Source organism: Artemia sp. Qi Xiang Cuo, chromosome 1 (assembly GCF_049724085.1).
Source record: "Artemia sp. Qi Xiang Cuo chromosome 1, ASM4972408v1, whole genome shotgun sequence".
Taxonomy (NCBI): domain Eukaryota; kingdom Metazoa; phylum Arthropoda; class Branchiopoda; order Anostraca; family Artemiidae; genus Artemia; species Artemia sp. Qi Xiang Cuo.
In genome coordinates, this window is record NC_142794.1 from 93,396,942 (window position 1) to 93,410,918 (window position 13,977).

The window sequence follows — 13,977 nt, forward strand, 5'->3', positions numbered from 1 at the left end:
TACGATACCCACTAGTATTAGGGAATGTAATGGGCGAAACTGCGAATGCAGAAACCCAATACGTGTTTTTGTTTTTGTTTCTTTGTTGTATGTGTTTTGGTGAAAATTACCAATGCCCGTTAACTGCGACCGGAATTTGGTTCGATAATATAGTTCTATTTTGGAAAAGAATATTGACATTATTTATGAATGACCAGATGGTTGGGAGTAAATTGGAATTTGTTTTTTTTTATGTGTTGTTTTTTGTAACCGAATGCCGTGGACATTTTATATGTTTTATTGGTTCCCTCTTTCGCACGCAAGGTTTCTTGTAAGAATTGGTTAGAATGAATGAATCACCTCCAGGTACACCTGATTTTAAGGAGTTGGAAAGTAAAAAAGTAAGTTTTGAAAGATATAATGAAATTTTGAGTGAGAACGTTGATCCTGGTGGATGCTGTCGGCTGGCATGTGAGGATTCAAGGTATGTGTTTTTGAGTGATGTCCCTTCGGAGAGCCGGGGGGATGAGAAGCAGATCAGTATTTTCCATATAAATTGCCAAGGGTTGAATTCCAGCTTTGATTTTATTAATGATATATCGAGTCTCTCTGTATTTCAGGTAATAGGCCTTACGGAAACCTGGCTTAACAAGCATAATTCTGAATTGCTGCGGATTCCTGGATACTCTTTATTCACCAAAAATCGGGAGCTTCGTCAACATGGGGGATTGGCAGCGTATGTTCGCTCGGATATTAAGGTAACGGTAAAAAGTGATATGTCGGTTTATAAAGAAATGGTATTTGAGTCGTTTGTGTTACATTTGAATATTGATAAAATCCCAATTTTTTGTATTTTTTAAAACCCCCCAACTTAGCTGTCGGTTTTTTTAATTTTTGACCAACATGATCAGCCGCTAGAGAAGAATACACTGGAGACCCCTTGTTTTTTGATGGGTGATTTAAACGTGGACCTAATTGATCCTTGTCAAAAGACTAATCTTCTATTAGATATGATGATTTCTTATGGCCTGATTCCGTCAATTAATGTAAGTACTCGAGTAACTGCGTCAACTGCGAAGTGCCTTGATAACATTTTTACAAATGTACCGTTTTCTAATCCGTGTGTCCTGGTTAGTGATACCTCGGACCACTTTGGTGTTTTTGGCTCATATTCAACATCGACGCAGACTTCTCCTTCGGTAAATGGCAGGTTTAATAAGATTACACAAGTACTGGATCCTAGTGCCCTCCGTGATTGTAAAAACAAAATAATGGATGTTAATTGGGATGAAGAGCTAGCTCTACCTGATCATGCTGATGCGAAGTTTGTGAAATTCTATAATAAACTGCTTAATCTGCTGAATAGTTGCACTAAAGAGGTACGGAAAAGAGCTCACAGAGAAATGCCTAAGAAGCCGTGGGTGACAAAAGGATTGCTCAGATCAATAAATCGAAGGGATTTGCTGTTTAAAAAGAAAATGTTACAACCTAGTGATGTTAATGAAAGGATATACAAAAACTACAGAAATGCATTAAATAGACTTTTGCGAAAAGCAAAGGAAGCTCATTATAAGAAAAAGTTTGGTGATGCAGCTGGAAACCCCAATAAAACATGGCGGATAATTAAACAGCTCATAAATCCTCCCCACACAGTCGCCCCGGATCAGATTATTGGTCGAGTAGGTGCAGAATTAAGTGACCCGTCTGATATAGCCCAAGAATTTGTTGACCACTTCGCTACAGTTGGACATAATGTGGCTGAGGGAGTAAGAATAGTGGATGGCGACCGCCCTTTCCAACATTACCTTGGAAATAGCGAAACAGAATTTTCAGTTTACCTGAAACCGGTGACCGAGAGTGAAGTAAAAGAAATAATCTTCGACATGAAAAATAGTGCAGCTGGTAGTGACATTTTGTCTCTACGGATAATTAAATATCTGTGGCCAGCTATATCGCATGTATTAGTTAACCTAATAAATCTTTGTTTTAAACAGGGAGTATTTCCATCTTGTTTCAAGTTGGCACGAATTACACCGGTTCATAAGGGGGTGATCACAGTGAGGTAAGTAACTATCGCCCGATTTCCGTTTTACCGGTCATGTCAAGACTTGTGGAAAAGTGCTTTTCCCGGAGGTTGTACCATTATTTAGAGTGCCATTCAATACTAACATCCACCCAGTTTGGATTCAGAAATGGACGCACGACCGAACAAGCTGTGGCTTATCTCTGTGGTGTTGTGAATACTGCCCTGGACCTTGGTTTTAAAGTGTCTACCATCTTTTTGGACATTATAAAAGCTTTCGACACTGTAGACCATGGTATATTGCTTGAAAAATGTGAATTTTATGGGATTAGAGGGCCTGCTCTTGATTTCCTACGTAGTTTTTTGTCTAATAGGCAGCAGTATGTGCGAATAAATGGATCTACTTCTTCCGTTGTAGATATGAAATGTGGTGTGCCACAAGGGTCCGTTCTTGGCCCCTTGCTATTTTTGATATTTGTAAATGATCTTGTACTGTCCCTGAAGGATGCGAAAACTAAAATGAGCGACATGTTTCACAGTGACAGTGACGTTACAGTACCTCTATTTGCCGATGATACTTCATTGATTTGCATTGCAAAAACAGAACGCCTTTTAGTTGAATTAATGACACAGTGTTTAGATCAAGTGTCTAGCTGGCTAAGAGTTAATAAAATAAAAGTAAACCCATCTAAGAGCAGTTTTGTAATATTTTCGCGTACATCTAATTACTACCCATGGATCCAAGAAGTGAGTTACCTGGAAGGTAAAGTTAAGCGTGATCAGTGTGTTAGATATTTGGGTATTATGCTAGATGAAACACTATCTTTTAGGAAACATGTTGAAAAGGTGTCAGGAATCCTGTGCCGTAATCTGGGAATACTGCGTAAATTGAAACATGTATTACCCCCTTCTGTTCTTCGCACTTTGTATTTTTCTATTATACATCCACATATATTGTATTGCTCATCTATTTGGCTGAGTACGTTTCCATCAATTACTAATCGAGTTCGAGTGATCCAAAATAACGGAATCCGTGTGTTGACTGGTAAATCAAATCTTGTATCTGTTAGAGCTACCTATATTGATGTAAAAGTATTACCTGCTGCAGGCCTTAGAGATTTTTATAGCCTTCAATTTATGTTCAAGTATAATAATGAATTATTACCGTCTTGCTTTTCAGGAATGCTAAAAGCTAGATCTTCGATTCATGATCATGAAACTCGCCAAAGGGAAAATTTACATGCCCCGCTCGTGGTGTCTGCCATGTAGACATTCTCGCCTATTTATAGGGGATTAAAGTTGTGGAATGGGGTTAATAAAGAGTTAAGAGAAATAGGGGATCTGAAGGAATTTAAAAATAAAATAAAAGGAATGTTATATGAGAAATTATTTTTTTTAATTTTTTTTTTTTAATAATATTATTTTTTTTTTTTTTTGTTTTTGTGTCTTTTTTGTACCTGGAGGACAAGTATAGTGATTTTGTGATTGGTGGTAGGAACCGCGTGCGAAGGGGAATGATTTTTCTTTTATTTTATTTTTTTAGGCCTAGGTTGTATATTTCTGTTGTGAATATGAAATTTTGATATATGCCTACCCTTAGGACAACCTGACCCCAGGTTCTTGGGTCGGTAGTGAGTAAAATGTATTGTCCTTGTGTGTGTTAATAAATTACTATTACTATTAATACCATCAATATCACATGATTTAGATTTTCAATTCTTAACACAACGAATCACACGGTCAGCAGAAACGGGAGGTACATGGCCTTGGTAAATTTTCGCAGGTAATACATAAGAACAGAGGTTAACAAATTGAGAGTGAACCGCATAATTCATAACATTAAAAATCTTATTATACTGATTAATCCGAGAGGCATTAGGGATCCAATCGGCATTAGGAGGTGAATCAAATTTCGCAACATTAATCACTTGTTTCCACTGACTAGAAGTTTTCAGAAATTCCATACCATTGTACTTCACTGGACAAAGATAATATTTAAACTCTAATTTTGTTTTCGTTTTAATTTAAAAAATTTGACCCCTAAATAGGCAGCCACAAGCTACCTACCTTTGCAGCCACACTTTTGCATTAATTTTTACGATTTCTAAAAGAGAGTCTGATTTCCATATTTAGCTTCAACTATTAATCTTAACACGACACAGCGGGAAGACCACTTCTTCGGATTCTTTAAGGCAAGAAACAATCTGTCTTTTATATATATTAAGATGACCTCAATCTTGTGGGGAGATAATACTGGTACAGAGTTAATTAAATGAAACATTAATTGTAGACAGAAGAAGAGCAAGGGTAGATAGATATAGAGGCCAGTTCGCTTTATTCCAGTCTCTTTTGGTTATCCACTTTTTGTAATTAGTACATAAGTTCTGTTCAGCCCGAGTCGTATTGATGGTGACAGTGGCTGAAAGGGGCACATGGTCATAATCACGTTCATCCTGGTCAATGTGAATATCACTAATAGAAACACCAGAAGAAACAACACAGTGATCAATATCAGACAATGAACCGCTATTATGTATGTATGAATGGGATGCATCTTTATCCAAAACCCAATAGCCATTAGGTAGCGAATCCAAAAATAAATCAGTTTGTGTTGAGGTAGAGTTTATATCACAGTTCATATCGCCTAAAAGGATCCAATCCAATCCATTACTCTCAACACTAATAAGAAGGGTATTTAGCGATGCACATGCTTTAGTGTTCTTGGTTAGAGAGGGAAATTATCTTTGGTCGCATGGGAGGTATACATTAATAAGAACTAGGTTAGCAAGACGGATTGCAATAAAATAATCACATTCATGATAACACACAGGGGATAGCGGGAGTAGTTTATGTTTTAATACGCAGGCCAGCCCACCTGAAGGTCTCCCAGAAGTTTTTCGGGCGCTTCTAGCGAAAACCAAGTGTTCTTTACTCCTTCGAAGGGAGTTCAAACTCACCAAAGGCAAAAGATGTTCATGTAGAAACAAAATGTCGAAATTAGATAATTTCTGGTTCAAAGAATCATCCTTATCCTTCGTTCCGTTAATGTTGAATGAGCATATAGAAAATTCGATTTTAATAGTCATTTTCTTAGCTGACTAGAACGTTTAGCTACAGCATTAAGAAGGATTGGGCATTTTAGAGAAAATGAAACATGATTGCCATGACAATTAGCAAATTTAGGGGTAGTTTGGCATGGGGACTTGCACAACGATTCAAGCTCTTCTGCACAGCGGGAGCAACTTTTAGGGTTATTACAAGACGACTTCAGGTGATTAGGTGATTGACAATTATAACAGCACCTTGGTGGACGCTGGAACTCATGAACGCGGAAAATCTCATAACCAACTTTCACGCCAAGCTTCAGTGCATTAGCAAGAGCAATTGCATTTTCAAAAAACACTTTAGCAGCAAAAGAATTGCCAATTTGTTTTGCATCCTTAATATTGCCACAGCCAATAAGCATGCTCATGTCAAAGGCATTTGATAAACCTTTCACAATACCTATATATTTTGTTTCATTTACTTTGACGTCACAGTTGCTCATAATAGAGGGAACAGAATCACAAAAGCCCTTAGCAGCAGTCTGATCAATCCGCACCACCAATTTATCGCCGGAGGGCTTTATGCTATGAATACATTCATGACCAGGTATAAGGTCAATCACTTCACGGCGTTTTGCAGGATTATTAAGGTGAGATGGAACTTTTGAAATGACAATAATGGCCTGATTATCAGCGATTGGCTGGGGCCTGGGGTCACTAAGAGGAGGGAATTTTAGATCATAAGACACAATTTTCTCACGGATTTGCTTGAGTTCGGAGTCAATGTTTAGAAGCCTTGATGCGATGCTTGAATATGCAACGGCTGGAATGACAGGAACCTCGGTAGGCAAAATAATCACGTAAGTAGGTAAAATAAAATCATCAGACTCGCATTTCTGAAAGGTGTCAATTATATCCTTTATGTGACGGTAATTATCTAGATCACCTTGCCGTCGAGGCACACGTTCGCCCACGAACACTCGAGACCATAGGTCAGTTTTAGCTATCATAAAAGACTTTTCATCCAAAAAGTCACCCGCATGTTTGGCAATAATTTCATTGTCCACTCCTTCATGAAAATTCGACTGCACAAAGTTTGGCAGCGCAGAATGTACAAGGTCCATCATAATCATGAATATATTCAATTTATATCACATTCATCCATTTTAGTAGTAAATAAGTTCAAGTCTAAACTAGTTAAAACTACTCAAAAGTGGGCGGAATTAATTCCATACAGGAAAGTGACTACCCTTTCCTCATCTCCATCTCCACCTCCTGGTCGTAGAAACTTTGGAGGATGCTCATTCGATCACAAATTGAGAGTCCTAGTCCTTTTTATATAAGTCAAAAGTGACAAGACACCAACCAGCCGCGGGAGCGGTGGTGGTGAGTATTTTCCACGTTTTTTTTGGGGGGGGGGGGGGAGGGGATGTTCTCCGAAAGTGACAGGGCGGAGACATAAACATAAACAGACATAAAAAAGGAGAAATAAATCTGAGTTTAATCGTTTGCGACATCCGATTTCCTTTGTTTTTGTGACAAGAAAACAGAGCCTTTTTTATGAATCATCTTGACAGGCTTTTATATCATGACTTTAAAAATAAAAATAATTCCAACAAGGTTGAACATGCAAAGATTCTAATTTGTTTCTAACCCAATACTATTGCCTCATATTTGTAGAATAGTGAAAAGCTAAACATGGTGGTTCAGTTGCACGAGGGTTAAGCTACACGACCGTTTAGTTAAATGGGGGTTAAGTTGCACAGTGGTTCAGTTACAAGAGGGTTCAGCTGCGCGGTGGTTCATTTACAGGATTTAAGTTGCTTGGGGTTCAGTTACACCCACACCATCTTGCTTTCCAATCATGACTGAAAGCGAATTTAATTCAGGTTTCAAACTTCTTACTAAGCAAAGACATCACCAGCAAATTTTAAGAAGTAGAGATTTGATACTACTCCTAAACATAGAGTGAGTGAATTAGCGAGGAAACACCAATGTCATCCATCTCATTAAAATTCTGATTAAAATTCGAATCTATTTAACGCATTTTATTGCACCATTAGAACTAATTAAATGTGATATATCTGGCAATTTACAACACATAGTTATATAACCATCAATAGGCCGTGTAAGATCATGCTGTGTCCTAAGAGGGCGGTGGTTGAGTAAAGTTTAAAAAACACCGATCTAGAGTACAGAAAATAGAAAAGTAAAAGAATATATATATATATATATATATATATATATATATATATATATATATATATATATATATATATATATATATATATATATATATATATATATATATATATATATATATATATATATATATATATATATATATATATATATATATATATATATATATATATATATATATATATATAATGCTAAAAGAACAAAAACACTTTTAAAACAGCTAATACAATGGAGGAGAGAAAATAATAAAACGAAGGAAAGTAAAACTTACAAAAATTATTAAAAGATCAAATAGTTCGATCATCTTCGAAAGTTTACTTCAGTGTCATTGAAATTAAACTTTAGTTGAAATTTTAATAATTAGTTCCGTAAAAAAAAGTAAAGAGTATAGCATTGGGCTTTACGGTCCCTACCGGCGGTGCTGATCTCCGTTTCACGACCCTTCAGCCAGGATTAAAACTTCAGCCAGAAATTAAACTTTAGTTGAAATTTTAATAATTAGTTCCGTAAAAAAAGTGAAGAGTAAAGCATTGGGCTTTACGGTCCCTACCGGCGGTGCTGATCTCCGTTTCATGACCCTTCAGCCAGAAAGTGCTATGAGGGGTTGGGGGCCAACCATAATGTGCTTTCGCATATCCTTCCTGTCTACCTTCCCCAGATTTCCTGTCCTCATGGAAAAAGGATCATAGAAAAAGGATTTTCGAACCCCTGTCTTCATGGGAAAAGGATTTTCGAGCCCCTGTCCTCATAGAAAAAGTATTTTCGAGCCCCTGTCCTCATAGAAAAAGGATTTTCGAACCCCTGTCCTCATGGGAAAAGGATTTTCGAACCCCTGTCCTCATAGAAAAAGGATTTTCGAACCCCTGTCCTCATGGGAAAAGGATTTTCATTCTAGTACACAATAATGTGGTCGAATATGTGAAGTAGTTGGGCTTCGTAAAATTTTTCCTCACACAATTCTTGCTCCAAACCGGTAGAAAGTAATAAAATTAAATGATTATTAATATTAGCTACTAAAGCTGTACCCACAGTTGAAAAGTCCTTATTTCTAAGTTTCATTGGTTCTCTATGTATCCATATAATTTCATTTTAACTTAAAGTATATTATCCGCCCAATTAACTTTCCTTTAAAAAGGGCTTGGGAACTTCATTTTGTTGGGCTAGTGAAAAATTGATTTCAAAGATAACCTTTTGCATGCATTTTCAACATCCTAGCTATGCATCAAAATTCCGCCAAGGCAAAAAAAAGAACAAAAAAAAAAAAAAAAGAAGGCAGGCCATGCAAAAAACCTGAAAAGAAGAAGAAAATTCTTAAGTAATACCAAAGACCAATGGAACATAAAAAATGACACAAATTAACATAAAACACAAAATAAATCAAAGGTGTCTAAAAAAAACAAAAAAGGAAAAAAAAATGTTCCTTTAAGTTATACTGTTAATAATGAAGCAAGAATCATGTTGTTATTATAGTCAATTGAGAGTGGGAAAGAAAATCCTATAAAACATCATAAGAATAACTATGTTTTTACAAGTTCAATTAGCAAAGTAAAATTTAAACAGTACAAATACATGATTGCATTTAACTTAATTTTACTGTAACCATGATTGAAGGAACAAGACCTACATGCAAAAAATATAAGTTTGAGGCATGTGCCGTGAGAACCTTCTATGAAAGACCTTCGGAAAGCCCAAGAATGGAAAGAAGAAAAGGAAACTGGAAAGAAAAGAAAACTAGAGAGGAAGAAAGACCAATCTTCCCCAATAAGACCAAAAATACATATTTTGTGTTTGGCTAAGTGAAGCTTTTACAATATTAAAACAAAAAATAAACTTCTGGTAAAAATTTGTTTCGCAATCCCAAGACCCCTAGCTATTTTTTTCCGTCAAAAGTATGTAATCGGGTTGGAAAAATATAGCTGAGGATTAATCAAATACAGCTTAAGGATTTGAACAATATCCTATGCATCTGAACTTAGCACTGAGTTCGACTAGCATCTGTGTTGCCGTGTTTGATAACTAGTAATAAAGAATAAAGCACGTCTCAAAAGTAGAAAATAAGTCTTATTATTTAAATCACTGAACCCTAGTTTAAGAATGAAGTTAAGAAACAACAGCATTTACCACCGAAGATTAGTACTGACCATTAGGCGTCTTTTTCGATTTCTCTTTGCAACAGTGTAATAACGATTCTAAATGTTTTAACAGCACTTTATAAGACACAAAATGATTGCTAACGCATACAAATTATAAGGGCACTAAAACAAAGCAATAATAATACTAAAAGGTAAAGGTAAATAAAACGGCACAGGACTTTACAGTGGCGCTGATCTCCTTTTCATGGCCCTTCAGCCAAGAGTTCCAATGGAGGGTTGGGGGCCTGTCATCCTGTGTTTTCGCCCAACCTTCCAGTTTACATTCTTCAGATTTCTCCAGACACCTATTTAGAGCTGGTTCGACTCTGGCTGAGCTTACAGAGTCACACCACTGACTCCCGTTCCAAACCAAATAACCAGCGACACCAGGACTTGAGCCCCTGTCTCAAAGACAAAGGACTTCAAGTCCAGCATGCTAACCATTCGGCTGGGACAGCTCTAATCAGCTAGGACTACTTTGATTAATTTATTAACAATTCCATATTCAAGCAAAAGAAAACTATTAGAGTAAAAAAGCAAGCAATTACTGCAATTCTATGTTATTTGCAAATTTGGAAGCAAAGTATACTAATAAAAAATCTGAAATAATTCATAATCCAATAAAAATTCAAAAGCTGAACAGATTAGTAGTCCAATTTCCTGTGATTGGGTAGTTTCAGCCGTGATGTGGGACTTTGTGTACTTCGACTAATTACTTCAAGCCATCTGAAAATAAAGAACAGTCAAAGTGGAGCTCTGGAGTAAGTGACAATAAGATGTTCTTAACTCAATAGAAACCCTTGAACACTCCAGCAAACACTAGAGCACATACACAAAGGCGTGACAAGGTTCGGCAATTCTTATTCTACCTTTTTTATTGCTTTCCTTCTTCCCTATCAATTACCTAAAATAAGAACGCCATGTTTGCCTTTAACTAATTAAAACCCTAAATTAAGTGAAACTAATTAATAGCAAATTAAGAAGATCTAAAATTATTTTCCAAAACAGTTAAGACTACGATTAGATGAACTTTAAAATAGCATCTTTAAAATAAGGTTTTCTGAGGTGTTTAATTTTTAACTTATTTTTTATAATGCCAGAATTTCAAATAATAGACTAACAATACGAAATGCAGCGCCTCAAGAAAAAATTCAAAAATGAAACTTTTGTAACATAAAGAATTGCAATAGTAACATTCACTCCTAATAATTAAGAAAAAAATTAAAATGATCACAATTAAAAACGAAATATGTTTAGCTCGTCAAGCAAAAAAAGAAATATTACTGTAAAAATTTAGGATTATTTTTCGAAACAAAAATACAGATCGTGAAATTTGATATGGTAAATATGTAGATTATTTTCAAACTTACGTAAAAAAAAACCTCGTCTTCTTTTTGATGATATAAGAACAGGGTTTTAAGTGAAGCCAACCATGATAGTTTTTCCATTACTTTTCGTTATTGCGTTTTTGTGATATTCGCAAATATCCTAGTCCACTCCTAGACTTTGAGCAATAAACTTCTCTGTTAAATATTCTGGATTCTAGTTTATATCAAACAATCCGTAGTAACGAACTGTAAGTAAGGAGCGACTCGAGCAATTTGTAACGGAACGTCGAAAAAAAAAGCTTGATTACAATTAACACATAAGAATTAGATTTTTATGCTGATTCCGAATATCAAAAACTTTATCAAGTTTTAAGTTACCCACCAAAAGCTACGAACCTGAGAAAATTTGCCTCATGTTCAAAAACAGGGGAAACACTCCCTAAGAAGGAAAGATATCTTGATATAAACCACACCATCAAATTTAGCATATCACAAGAACCCTATTGCAGAGGTTTCGAACTTGTATCCAATAAAACGTGGAATTTTCATTTTTTCCCAGAAGAAAGATCACGGGAGCGTGTTTACTTGTTTTTTGTTTGTTTGTTTTTTCCGCAGAGGTGATAGTATCAACCCCATTGTCCTTGAAGATTAAGAAGAGAAGCTTATTCGAACGGCAACGGAAATTAAAAGTTCTATTGCTCTTTTTCAGTGGCTAAAAAGATAGTGCTAAGGGAAAGTGACATTTTTCTCCATTTTGTGGCACCGAACTACGATTTTGCCTCTAAGGGAGTAAATTTTTACCGATTAAAAATTTTTTAGATAGCCAATCTGTTCCTAAAAAGTGGCATAGTCCATGCAAAATAAAGGGTTAATTTAGACATTTGCTTTATTGCTTCATTTAAATAAGTTTGTTTACTTGATGTTTCATGTCCTGTTCAATGATGTTTAATTGCCAATCAGATTTTATGAAGAAGCGACTGTGGATGATTGTGTAGGGGGGGGGAGGGGGAGGGGGAGGTGGGGTACCATATGTCTCAGAGTGAATTCCAATGCCCAAATTGGCTAACTCTCGCTGAACCTTCAGATTAAAACAGAAGGGTGGGTGTGTGTCGGTGGGGAGGGTCGTGGGGTGATAGCCTCCTTCTTATCGCAGAAAAATCTGACATCTATTTTAAAGCTTTACTTAACTAAATTGATTCACTTGACGTTTAGTAAAATTGCAAATAGAAAAGAATAAACGTCCTTGAGCTGTTAAAAAGGAGGGGTAATGGGTTATCCTTTAGGCGGTGTCATATGCCTCAAAGAGGGCATTTTTATCCCAAAATTTTCAACATTGAGCCTTCAGATAAATACAGAATGAGTTTTGGGAAAAGGGAGTTCTCTCGGGATCATTTGTGGTCTTCGTCTATATTATCCGTATTGAGGGGTGACAGTGCCCCTCCAATTGTGACAATCTTTTTCCTTCTAGCTTAAGAGATTATATACAGATGCCTACCGGCACTGAAGTAAAAACGGGGGGCAGGGATTCATGAGCCTGGTCAAAAGATTTCTTCGGAGAAGGGGGTCGGCAAGTGCTACCAGGAACTTTGTTTGTAGCGAGTTTAAATGGTAATATTTCCTATTTTCAATTCTTGTCAAATGTTTAATGTCTTTTTGCTGTAAAGAGGCGTCACCCTCCTGCTGGAGTCCTTAGAAAACACCTCTAGAAAAAAGGTTTGTTCGAATACTTCGCTCTTAAAATCATGGAAACGATGACCCTTTTAATAATTTTTTATATTACAAACCAACCAGCCCCCCCCCCCCCCCCGTTCTCCTAATAAGTATTCGAGGGAAGCATTTTTTCCATAGATGAATATAATTCCCTAAGCATTGTTTCGCAAATATTAAACTTAAATGTAGAAACGTGAGATGAAGGAAAGAGTACCAAAGTTCCAATTTAAGAAAGCCTTGGGTCAAATAGCTCGTAGTGACATAACTACAAGTAAAGAGCCATTTTTATCAGTAAAACAGATTACAGAAAATCACTGTAACTCCTTTCCAAAGAATAGGAATGGACCGGGGTGGCACCTCTAGAATGGAGAGAAACTGGTTTCAATAGGACTCCTAGTGATAAGCGGCTATGCGACTATATATCTGGAGGGAATTCCATTTCTGTCAATATATTCACATACAGGGCGTGAGGGCCCGTAAGTGCTGGGTGCAGGCGTTGGCAAATTGTATACCACTGCATACATGGGGTTTTACAGTGGGGATGGCTCGAGAGGATATTGTGCTTGCCACCTCTGCAGGGAGGTTGGGGAGGGGCTACACCAATTTTTGAGTAGATCCCACAGGTTCGTGCAGTGAAAAAGTAAATTTCTTCAAAGGAATGTACCAACGCTCCCAGGTATTTCAGGTCTAATTCGAGAGAACTATTTATTGCATTAGGATGTTGTATAGAGAATGGTATGGAAGTGCGGTTGACAGTAACTTAAATTTGCCGCATTATGTCATTGTGTATATGGCCGCTGTATCTTAAATACACGCATGTATGTATGTGTGTATCCCCAGAATATGGAGTTGATCAGGCTTTTCTACAAAGTGAGGATACCTTTAGATATCCATTAAACCCATTCGTACCAATATCTACACCCAAAGATGGATGCAATTGTTGGGACCCATTTAACCTCCAAAGACGGAAGTTAATACTGCAGATACTAAGAGAGTTTGCCAGAAATGATCTAAACAAGTGGGATCAGGATCTGTTCACTTACAGGGAGATTAAACAGGACTTGACGGGTTTCTGACTATTTGAGCGAATCTACGGTCATTACGTAAGAGGACCACTACATGTGTTGCGACACGAGTGGCAGGAGGAAAATTAAGGTGCGTCCGAATAGGTAGTTAGTTACCTGGTCAAGAAAAGGAAACTACTTAGAAAATGGACCTAGAAACTCAAAAAAAAAAAAAAACTACTGAAGTCCCGGAAGATCCCGAAAAATTCCCCTAAAACATCCTGAAGTGTTGATTAAATGGTGGAGTTTCCCAAGAGAGGAAAGAGCAAAAACTCCGCGTTTGCCTCTTTAGAAATACCAGAAAGCATATATAAATGAATTGTTTCTGGTTCAAGCAGAAGACTACCGGGAAACAACGTTCTAGAAGAAGATGACGGTCTATAAAGGATCAGGAAATGACAGAGATTTCAAGGAAGGCATAGGGACATCCATTAATGGAAATTTGAGTTCATTTGTTTTTCTTTATCAGAAAAACAAATAACTCAATAGAATCTT

At 36.7% G+C, this 13,977-nt stretch overlaps 1 protein-coding gene across 1 annotated transcript in view; it reads right to left on the reverse strand.

Moving 5' to 3' along the window:
• Positions 1-9,924: 9,924 nt before the first annotated feature.
• Positions 9,925-13,977, reverse strand: part of Cdep (Chondrocyte-derived ezrin-like domain containing protein) — a 161,626-nt gene continuing 157,573 nt past the window's right edge. The window contains exon 23 of the mRNA XM_089087847.1: positions 9,925-10,106. Within this exon, the coding sequence (XP_088943973.1) occupies positions 10,025-10,106 (82 nt within the window). The 3' untranslated portion in view covers positions 9,925-10,024. The remainder of the gene's footprint in view (positions 10,107-13,977) is intronic.